At 41.3% G+C, this 12,052-nt stretch overlaps 1 protein-coding gene across 1 annotated transcript; it reads right to left on the bottom strand.

Moving 5' to 3' along the window:
- Positions 1-8,258: 8,258 nt before the first annotated feature.
- On the bottom strand, positions 8,259-10,578 carry Il17a (interleukin 17A). Its single transcript, XM_055605767.1, has 3 exons — positions 10,552-10,578; positions 9,210-9,421; positions 8,259-8,496 (listed from the first exon to the last, which is right to left on the bottom strand). Exons 1-3 carry the CDS (start codon positions 10,576-10,578, stop codon positions 8,259-8,261), a joined length of 477 nt encoding a protein of 158 aa, XP_055461742.1.
- Positions 10,579-12,052: the final 1,474 nt, after the last annotated feature.

Here is a 12,052-nt window from a genome sequence, read left to right as displayed (position 1 = left end):
GTATGTAACAATAATTAATGAAAAGAGAGGCCATGAATTTAAGGTATATGGAAAGGGAAGGAAGAAGGGATTTAATTAAATTGTGATCTCAAAAATAAAGAAAAAAGTGAGAGTATGTTGTTTCTAGGAAAATGGTTAGAACTTGAGATCATTGTGTTAAGTGAAATAAGCCAGCTCAACAAAGACAAATATAGCATTTCCTTCTTTCATATATGCAATATGAGAGAACGTAAAAAAGGATATGAAAATAAAAGAGGGACTATTAGGGATGGAGAGGGAGAAGAGAGCAAGGAGGACGGGGTTGTAATAGAGGAAGCGGATAAAGATTGTTATATTTGTGCATGAAAATGTCATAATGAAACTCTTTGTTCAATTAGTGTATGATAACTAAAAGAAAAAAATCACATAAAACAAAACAATCACAACAGAGGGTTCTTCCTTATTATGCTGACTCAGGCTGACTAGAGCTTCCTTCCTTCCTTCCTTTATCTATCTATCTATCTATCTATCTATCTATCTATCTATCTATCTATCTATCTATCTATCTATCTATCTATCTATTATTTTAGCAGCCCCTCCTTTATTTTAGCATGACAGATGCTACTGTGCTCAGCCTCTGTGTGCTGGGGCACAGTGCAGGACTGCCATAAATGTTGTGTGGTAGTATCATTTTTATTTCCATCGGTAATGTCTGAGATCCAGTGATTCCTACATCCTTTAACTAAAAGTTGGTATTCTTGGTTTTTAGAATTTATCAACTCTAGTGGGTGTGTAAAACTGTGTGTGTGTGTTTGCACCTATGTGAGTGTGCGGAGGCAGGCCCAAGAACAATCTCTGGTGTAATTCTTCAAGTGATACACATCTTTTCTTCCCTTCCTTTCCCTCACTTTGTTTCTTTGCTACCCACTCCCCACCCCTGCCACTGGCATGGAACTCATGTAGATTAAGCTAACTGGTCAGGGATCCTCCCATCTTTGCCCACTAAGTGCTGGAATTATATGTAGGTACTGATACTCTCAGCTTTTTAAAGTGTGGGTCCTGGGGAAACACCCATTTTCTTGCTTACAAGGCAAGTACTTTACCGACTGGGACATCTCAGCACTTACTGACTTTTAATTTGCATGCCACAATGTATTAATTTAAGCATTTGTGTCAGGAAAGAGCTCTGCCCAGTGTAAGTGTCACTGGTCATTTCTTTTTTCTCCATAGCCAAGCTGCTTGGAAAAGAGATTTTTTTCCCCTTCACTTCCTATCCTCCTACCAACTTTGTTATCCTTTGTAATACAGCTTTAGCTTCCATCACTGAAGAACGAATTATTGATTGCCTCTCAGAATCAATAATTGGCTTTGTGGTAGCTAACTGCTGCTCTTTGGTTGGCATTACTGGACATTTCTGTGCATTTGATCTTGTTGCCCTTTCCTCCTTCATGGTTGCTATCGTCTTCACTTTCTGACTTTTCTTTGTATGTCTTGCATTGCTTTCTTATTCTTTCATGGACCCTTTCTTGATCTTGAGTTATCAAAATTTGTAGCAGTCAGATCCTTCTGTCATGTGACTTCACTACACAATATCCGACAAACCTTGTCATTTGAAACATGTTCACACGTCCATACCCTGTTTTAGATACCATCTGGCTTTATTCAGAGTAGTTTATTCTCCAAAGATGTTTTGGTTTAGACCTTTGAGAGGCTTTAGGATCATTTCTCATTGGACTGTTTTCCCATTGGACTATCCCACAGAAATTTCAAACCCAACATGCTGAAAGGAAATTCACCACTCCTACTGTCTGAGAATCTAATACCCTTCATTTTTGTATTCAAGAAGATTGTGACCGAGTCAGAAATAGTTATAATGTCTTCTTTCTGGGCCACCCATCGTGTTCTGTTGATTCTACTTTTAACATTTATCAAAAACATCATTTCTAGCTAATTCCAGCTACTTTTGCCTTCTCCGTTCTCTCAGGGAAATAGTCTCATTTTCATCTCCTGCATCCAATTCGATTCTTCCAACATCCTCAACGGCTTTCTGTTGTTGAAGGTGCTCTCAAACCAGGGAGTGTTGGGTTTAATCACTCTTAACTGTTTTCTCTTAGTGTATTCCTACCTTTATTCCGCATTAGAAGTCTACAGCACAATGGATCTTCCTCATCACTGATTCACTGCACATTCTCACCTGTCTACTCCATCTTTATCCAGGCTGGATTTGAGTTATATCAATCAGGAGTGTAGTAAATTAATTCAGTTTCACTGAAGTGCAAGAGGAGCAGAGAACTCAAATCTGTTGGTGACTGTTTGTGGAGTTGAGGAGACTACTCCAACAGTTTTGGAGCCCATCTCTGCAGGTCTTTGGAATGAGTGCATCATCCCATGCTCTCATGCTCATTTTTCTTCCCTGCTCAGCTTAGATCCACAACCAGTTGCTGTGGTCGCTCTTTTGCCTACATCCTCTGTCTCTTGTTTGTTTCATGTGGTCAAATTCAACTGGCCACATCCCAACCACTGTTGCCCTTGAGTCTCTTTTTACTATGCTCGAACTCTCACTGCTGATTGTGGCTAGGGAAAAGCGTATAACCTTTATTGACTGATTCTTATTTAAATATATGACCACAGACCTCAGGAGGATCCACAATAGCACCCAAATATCCATTTGCACTCCCACTCTTTCATATGCCTGTTGAATGTTTATTCTTGTCCCAGTAGGACAGCAACCAGGGTGGTACGTTTCATTTCCACTAGTTCTCACACTCAGTAGGGGACTTTGCTTCTTATGCAGAACATAAAGCAAAATAAAATAAAAACAACCCAGAACTTTTGGAAGCGTATCAGATTACTCTCCAGTGATGATCTGATTGCACCCACAGGTGAAGTCAACTCTTCCATCATCACTATCTCCCACTGGCCCCATCCCTTCCCTCATATTCACATTTTAGTAGCTCCAGAGCCCTTTGTTACAAAAGTGTCTTTGTGGTCTTGTGTAATTCACATCACCACAGAACTTCCTATAATGGTGCCTCTTTACAGTGTGAGATTTGTTGAATACAATTTAGCAAGATAACGTATCCTTACATGGTGCCATGTGGTCAACACTCCTGTATTGCTGTGTCAGATATGTGTATTTTTCCGAAATTAAAACATAAAATATATGGCTTTTTTGATGCCTCATTGTGTCTCCCTCAAGATAACAGTTACAGAGAACTTCTATGCACTGGACATAATCTAAGATTTCAGTTGGACATTAAGAAGGATCTCTTGATTTGGGGGATGATGATTGTGAGATTTTCATGTTTGAAGTTCTTTAGAAGTAGACTTGATAATATTATTTGGCTTGTAGATGATACCATGCTATCAAGGAGCAGCCTTGCTAGGCCACAGAGGAGGACATTGCAGCCAGTCCTGATGAGACTTGATAAGCTTGGGTCAGATGGAAGGGGAGTAGGACCTCCCCTATCAGTGGACTTAGAGAGGGGCAGGGAGATGAGGGAGGGAGGGTGGAATTGGGAGGAAATGAGAGAGGGGGCTACAGCTGGGATACAAAGTAAATAAATGTAATTAACATAAAAAAATAAAAATTTAATTAAAGAATTTACTGTCAGTGTGTGTGTGTGTATACATACTATGGCAGACATGTGGAGGTTAGAGGACAACGTTGTGAAATTTGATCTCTTCTTCTTCCTTATATATGGGTTCCAGGAATTAAGCTCAGGTTGTCAAGTTTGTGCAGCAAGTGCCTTTACTCTGCAAGCCATATTGCTGGCACCAGTGTCAGATCATTTTCTCTTCTTGCAGAGAGTGGAGTAGAAGACCATTCACTGTTCCAGAACACCGATTTCCTAACTGTCCAGTAAGCGTTAAGGCCTTACTTACCCAGAAGAACACTGAACATGGAAGCATGAATGAACCACCTTTCCCAACTTTGCCTTTCCAGTAATAAATACTGGGCCAGTGACACATGTGTCTTTAATACATGCTCGTTTATGAGTGCCTCTTCCTGGCCATCATCACCATTGCTGGCAATTCATTCATATTAGGCATATTGTATGGGCATGAGCAAGCCATAGTGCATCACTCTTTCCAGGAACTTAAGGGAGGAACCTACCAGTTGTAATTCAGCATGAGTTATGTGAGGGATGAGTCCCCTTTGATCTGAGCTCTTTTAAGCCTCTTTGCTTTTAACCACAGACATGTCCACTTCCCCAACAGCACTAAGAATGAGATTTATGCTTTGAGAACCAGTCGTGTCACCTGTGCCCTAAATTATACATCTGTCAAGATGTGGGGCTGACAGTGTGGGAGGTGTGGAATAAACAGCCACCCCTGGAGTCTCGAGATCTGTCTCTTGTCAGTGCTGAGCACTGCTAGCCCCAGTTGCTCTTCTTGTGACAGGCTCTGTGCTTTTGAATCTGGCTTACTATGATGGCCTTGCAGCTAAAAACAAAACAAAACAAAACAACAACAAAACAACAACAAAAACAAAAACAAATGCCTGCTCTCTCTGTCTCTATCTTTTCCCTCTTTCTTCTTCCATTTTATGTGTAGAAACAGCTTCTTCTGAAGGTCTCTGATACTTGTAATCTGCAAGAACAAAGCCACCTCATTTATTTAGCTTATGAACTTCCTCAAGGCCTCAATTATTTTCTTTAAAGTATCATTTTGCTTTTCATTATGTGCATGTGTCTGTTGGTTTGCACATGTGAACGTTGGCACCCTTAGAGGACAGAAGAGGGTGTTGGATCCATTAGAGAAGAAGTTACAGGTGGTGGTGAGCTGCTGAGTATGAGTGTGGGAACTTATTTCAGATCTTCTGGGAGAGCAACAAGTGCACTTAGCCACAGAGCTATCTCTTCAGAATGTTTCCACTTCTCCCTTTACAGTTAGTTTCCATCCCACTGACCCTTGTGCCCATAGAGTGAGGTTTCTTTGAATATAGGCATAGCACACACATCTTTGAATTTCTCCATGTTTTTTTAATAACCCTAAATGAATAGTTAATATCACTTAAAAAAATAAAACGACAGGTCTCTGTATTACATTGGATCCATGTTCTGTGGACAAATGACGTCATAGCTGAGAAAGATGTGACCTGTATTTGGTCACTGGTGTTTTCCTCAGTGGAGAATAACTAGGTTACACAGCTGGTGAAGGAAACTCTTCGGTGTTTCTCGTTAAAGTCTCCTCCATCACGGATTCTTTGAAGACCAAAAATATGAGCATCAGGATTTTAGTGATAAATTTTAAAGGAGGAAGGCAGCGCCTGTCAATGCTAGCTTTGTGTTTGTGTGGAGCTTATTACAGGGTGGATATGAACACTAAGCTTAGCAAGAGAAACTGGGGAAGTCACTTACTTGCTTTGGGATTAGAGTGAAGTAGAGGTGGTAGACCATAGACCTCTGGGTGGTGTTGGGCATGCAGGAGAGTGAAGAGTGAAGGTGAGATGGTTCACCAGGGAAAGGAGCTGGCTTCCTCCTCCCAGATAGATAGATAGATAGATAAAAGCAGGAATGCCGTGGGAATGGCTGCAGAACTTCCATATGGCTCCTTAAACTGGGCGTGGGGTTGGCTATGATTCAAAGCTTGAAACCAACCTGTAGGCGAGAATGACTCAGTTTTTATTTTGCTTATATTGAACATCTTATTCTTGAACCTGGCTCTACTCCACCCTTTCATTTCTGGGTGCTTGTGTGCATTGGATAAGAGACAGAGACCAGATCTGAGAACTGTATCTCTGAGAAGGAAATCTGTTCCTTCCTGATCTCAGGTGGGCCTTTGTCGTCAAAGCAAGGACTCCTATTCTGGAAACAGAATCTCCTCTTTTATGTCAAATATCAGGTTATATTTTGGGGAAGTTTTTTTTCCCCCTTTTGCTCTTCAGTCATGATGTGCTACTTTCTCAGGGCTGACCATTATATATATTTTTCTTCTTAATTTATTGCAGAGTTCTTCAGTTCATAGCATTGTCTAGTAATAGAAGAAAGAGCCTGTACTTGTTGTTTTAAAGGCATGGGAAACTGAAAATATGAAGTTGGGTGGTTCAAGGGAGTTGTTGCTCTGAGGTACAGTTTTATACATTTCCAAACAAAGGAGAGCTGAAGTTCCAAAGACCTTCAGTGTGTTTGGGGGATGATTAACAGGACAGCCGCTCCCTCATATCAGAGTCTGCAGATGCTCATCTCCTTGCATAAAATAGTGGCATTTGCATGTAACCTGCCTTCATCCTTCTGTATGCTGAAATCAGTCATCTCTAATGGCTCACAATACCTCACACAATGTGAGCCCCATGTGGATGAGTACAAGACTGTATGTATTCTGTACTGACACCTATCAGAGACCTAGCTACATTCTTCTTATTTATTTATTTTTACTTTTATTACTTTTTTTTATTTTATGGATGAGGAGGCAAGAGGCTCAGAAATATTGCTCATCGATCAGCAAGTAGGGAAAGCCAGTATTGAAATCCAAACTTGTTTGATCCCAGGTTTCTATTATTCATTTATAATTCCCACCAATTCATAATGGTGGAAAAACATATTATATTTTAAAATGTGTTTTTGATACAAGTAGAGTTATATCACTGCCTACCTCCCTTTCTCCAGAGCCTCCCAGCTACGCTCCCTTGAACCCTCCCACACACCCCCACTCTTAAAATGATGGTCTCCTTTTCTTTAGTATTGTTCCATACATATGTATATGAATGTAAGTGCAATCTGCCAGGTCCATTTTGTTGTTGGCATGTATAAGGTTTCAGGGCTGACCACTGTGTATTACACAGACTATAAAGGGCGCTGGGAGAGGCTAATTCTCTTTCTCCCAGAAGTTAATAATTGCTTGTGGTTCTTTGTCTAGGAGTGGGGCCCCATGAAATACCCACTTCCAGGTTGACATGTCCAGCAAGATTGCCATTGTTCTGGTCTTGTTTATGCAGCCATTTCTAGACTGTTTCACAGAAGACTCCCTGATATTCTCCCTGTTATAGTCCCGTTCCTCCTCTTCCATAATGCTCCCTGAGCCACGGATGCTGGAGCTGTCCTGCAGATGCGTTCACTGGGGCCGGGCTTCCCATGATCCTTTGAGCTCTGCGTTGTTTCCAGATGTAGTTTTCTGTGACACTCTCCACTGGCAGCAAGGAGAGACTTCGTTGATAAGGGGTGGTAGCTGGAATTATCCAGGAAGGGTGCCTTGCGCGTCCTGCCTACATTCTTGCTCATCAGCCGATTAAAACCAAGAATGTGGAATCTATACACGTTGGTTATATTTTTGCAGGAAGACTTTTTGTTTATTTATTTTCATAGATGTGAGTGAGCGTGTGCTTGCGGACACCCAAGCCTGTGCGTGCACGCAGAGGACAGAAGAGGGTATCAGGTGTCCCCTCTATGACTCACTGTCTTGTTCGATAAGGGTGGGATGCCTCCCTGAGCCCAAGACTTACGTTTTCTCAGCGACGCCGGAGGCAACAAGCTCCAGCCATCCCCAGTCTCAGTCTCTAGGAGCTAGGGTTACTGGTTTTTCACACGAGTTTTGGGACCTGAATTCATGTCCTCGTGATTACACTGAGAGTGCTTTTGGCCACTGATCCAACTCTCCACCCCCACCCCCACTTTTTAAGAATAAGGAAATAACTTTTTCTTCCAAAAATTTATTATTACAGTGATATTGTTACAAAGCTTTAACAGAATAAGGAGTGAAGTTTACCAGTTTTTTTTTTTTTACAAGTTTCATAATTTAAAAAAGTTAATAAAGACAGAACTAGGTTTGGTTTTTCACTCCTTTCAGAGGAGGGAGTCTTAAACCCACAAATAGTAAAGCCAAAATTCAGTTAACATTTAATCCTATCTAGGACTTCCCTAGGCAGATCTGATAATCAAACCGTTTATCCTTTCTTTAAAGACTTAAGGAAAATAAATAGATAAATAACTCACATAAATATAGGTTTTTACCTTTTAAATAATACAGTTTCTTAAGTCTTGAATTTTTGTCTTCTTCAGAAAGAAACATAATAAGGTAGCTAAATTCATTAAAATAACTTACGCCCCAAAGTTATCTCAGGATATATTAAATACATAAATAATTTAAAGCAAAACAAACAAGAAGCAAATTGGCACTCCTTTCAACCTCCTCCTCAGGGAGGAAGTCAGACAATTTTGCCTCCACCTCTGGATCAATCTCACGAACGGTTTCAGAAATTCAAGCGGGGTTGCTGAGAAGCGGGGTTTCTTAGGGGTCGAGGCTTGTCCTAATTGCTCCCACCAGCCTCAGGCGTGTGCTTAGGACACACGGCGGACGATGGAGGAAACGCAGGTGCAGCCCACACCCACGAGCATCTTATCCAGCCGGAAGGAAAAGGGACACTTCTCAGGCTCCCTCCGCAGGACCAGGATCTCTTGCTGGATGAGGACAGAGTTCATGTGGTGGTCCAGCTTCCCCTCCGCATTGACACAGCGCTGATGGCGGCACTGTGCCTCCCAGATCACAGAGGGATATCTATCAGGGTCCTCATTGCGGCTGCAGGGGAGACAGAAGCCAGGGGGAAGGGAATTCCTGGTTAACTGGAAGGAAAAGCAGGAACAGGGAAGAAGGGCATGTGATGACGAATATGAGCACTGCAAAAGTGCTGGAGATGGAGGTTAAGTCTAACTCGCAAAGGGGAAGAAATAACCAACAGGATACTTCCTCTGCCAGCATTGTGGTGTTATTTTTCTATGTCTTCTTCAGTACAGGAACAAAAATACCTAGTTAATTGTTAATTATTTTCAGCAAGAAAACATGCTACTTTATGATTAATGTCCTGATTTCTAAAAAAGTCAACGATCTACTTGAGCTCTAAATGCTAGAATCACGGTTATTAATTTGAGGAGATAGAAAAAAAAAAAAAAACAAGCCTCAGGTATTGCTCTGTGATAAGTGTTTGGATTTCCAAGAAATCGTCAATCAACATGAGCTCTTAAAAATGTTAGAATCATGGTTAATTTGGGTTGATTTTTTGGCATTAACAACAACTATAACAGGTTAGGGTGAAGTGTCCCCTGCTCTATTTAAGAAGTTTGTAGAGGAAACTTCGAGAATCATTGCTTAGCATAATGGTCCTTCTTGGTTCCTGATGATTCTGACAGGAAAACTAGAAAACCATGTTTAGGCCTTGTGTGATATGTCACAGAGTGGAAAAAAAAAACCAAACACATTTTTTTTGGGGGGGTGGGTCTGGAGTTCTTACGTACTGGAGAGTCCAGGGTGAGGTAGAACGGTTGAGGTAGTCCGAGGGCCTTCTGGAACTCACTTTAGGGCTAAGGGAGTTAAGGACTTTCAGGTTGACCTTCACATTCTGGAGGAAGTTCGTGTCCTCGGTGTTTGGACATGCTGTACTTTGTGGGATGAGTATCCCAGCCTTCACTGCAGCCTCCAGGCTCAGGAACAGCAACAGCATCATAGACTGGGAGAGAAATTAGAGTGATGGGCGAATTGGTTAGCATATGGGTTTTGCTGACAAATTCATGCTAACTATAAGAAATATACTATGTTCTGGAAAGATCTACATTACAATGTAAGACATTTTAAAATTTTAAAACTTTTAAGATGGCCAAAATCATGCTGAAACTGTAGACTTTATGTATATATTTATTTTTTAACCAGTTTCTTACTTTGTTTGGTTTTTTTTTTTTTTTTGAGATTGAGGACAGACGTGCGGTGTCTTAGCCCGCACAGGTCTTAGTAAGGATGTCGAGTCATGCCATCTCATCAGCCTCCTGGGACTGTCAACCGGACACTAAACAACCTTGATTTTCTAGGAGGAAATGTCCTTCTGTACCATGTTCTTAGTCCCTCCATTCTGTAAACCCTGTGCACAGTCAAACATGTACCATGGAGAACAGGACTGTAAAAAACCCACGTGTTGTCAGCATTCACGTAGGAATTAGGAACAGTGTGTGTACACCAGCCGTGCTCCAGATAAAAACTGGATCTCCCTCCCTATGTCTTCTTAGGGATATTTTCTGGTTGTTCTAAATTTAGCCTGCATTGATCCTAAAGTGAAAATCAGAGTTCAGAGCATATTTTTTTAAATATTAAAAAAACAAATCTTTACTCATAAGGAGAGTTATACATGTATCTGATTAGAATCAAAGGGCTGGAATATACCAAGACTTTTGTATAAAACAGTGGAACAAAAATTGCTTCCAAAGCTTTCAAATCTGCAAGAATAGGAGCCCACTTTATTCTGGATTAAAGAAAAACGGCATGAGAGAATTTTGTCAAATCCTTTGCACTCAGAAAAGCAGACTTTAGATAGACATTCCTTCTCATTGGACAGCGTCATGTGACATGTCTTATGTGGGTTAGCTCCATCACAGCTATCTCTCTGTTAACCTCATCTTTCTGACTGCTGCATATCAGTTCTTGTAAATGCTGTACAATGGTTAAGGCATCTACCAAAGGTTTGATTTCCAGGTTCTACATATACAGATTCATGGACCTCCACACTTGGAGCCCAGCATTTCACACAATATACAGCAATGTGACCTGGTCTCAATCAGCAAGAGTCTTGTACATTAGTGAGGGACTCACCACAGATGAAGTTCTCCTGGGACTCATGGTTGCTTGTCCTTTTCAGCTGGCACTGGATGAGCTTGTGCCTGATGTGAGGTGGATGAAGTGTAGCGCTCCTTTCTCTCTTTTTATAGGGTTTTGCTCCTTTTGTGGTCACTTACGTTACGAGTGGGTTGGGGGTGACACCATTTGAGTAAAGGTTCCATCCTCAAATGAGGTCAGGACAGACCCACCCCTTTATGACGGGTAACATCTGTCTCTGAAGGTAGATGGGAAGGGCAGAAGGTCACCATGCAAAGAAGCCTGGCCTGTTGGGAGCTAAGCACAGATGCCTTGCTCTGGCTCAGTATTATGCATCATGTATGTACATATGTGAAGCTGATGTGCCTTCTTGATGGTTGACACTCTCCTGGTGTCACGTGCTTTGAGTTTTGATTTGATTTTTCTTCCTTTCCTACCAGATTCCCTCGCCAGAGAACATCCTAAAAAACCACTCAAGGTCTTGCCATATAAACAAACAAAATAAGTAACACTTATGGAATACATTTTACTTAACTGAGTGTAACAACTGCTTTTCTTGGATGTGTACTCTGTGCAAGGAACAATCACAAAGTCTGATTAGTTATTACTGAGTAGCTAGCTACATGAGATTTACTGGTGACTCATGGCTGCTGCATGGTATCAAATTTGTTCATATTTGCTGTTTTGAGGTTCAGTCTCATGTCTTTTTTTTTAAGGATGAGGGGAACAAGTGAAAGAATAAGGGGAATGAATATTAGAAAGAGGAATAAGTGAAAAAAATAACTTATTGGACAAAGTGAAGAAGGAGCTCAGAGATGGACACTGAAGAACGATGATGTAGAAAATGAGGCTCTATGGAATAGACTAATAACAAGAAGAGGAGGGATGAGGAGGAAAGAAGGCAACAGCTCTCTTGTGCTCTCTCTTCTCAGTGCAATGACCTTTGCCATCAAGTCCTTGATGGCAAAGAGTTTCTCTCTAGGAATAGAGGACGAGGACAAGATGGTGAATGTGGCAGTCATTAGATATAGATGTCATTTTTCTTTGCCTCTAACGAGGAGAACCATGTCTCTGAGCTTCTCAGCTCTACAGATCCTGTCTCACATTCAGCCCAGAAGCATGAAGTGACCCAGCAGCTCCTCTTCAGTAGACAGTGTCTAGTAGGATTGCTGGATTCTGTCTGTGATCATGTTCTCACACTCTTTCTAGACCTGCTGTTGGTTTTGACTTTCACCTGTTTTTGGTATTTTGACACTTTTAATGCCCCTGAAACGTGTCTCAAGCACACCTCTCTGTGTTTTCTTTTCTCATTCTCCAACCTCCTGAATGAGAAGTGTGAACTCCTCAGTGCTTGAATTAGTATTGCAGTTTGAATGAACTTCCCTTCTAGCCTCACTCTTACCATGGTTGATGTTAGGGTTCGGTGGGTCCTGGTTTTCTACCTGTCATCTTTCTACAACTTACCATTAGTTAAAGTACAGCCTTGGCAAAGTCCTTT

Source organism: Psammomys obesus, unplaced genomic scaffold, assembly GCF_907164565.1.
Source record: "Psammomys obesus unplaced genomic scaffold, mPsaObe1.curated_primary_1811, whole genome shotgun sequence".
Classification (NCBI taxonomy): Eukaryota; Metazoa; Chordata; class Mammalia; order Rodentia; family Muridae; genus Psammomys; species Psammomys obesus.
Note: the sequence above shows the minus strand (reverse complement) of the source record. Positions and strands in the feature narration are given on the sequence as shown.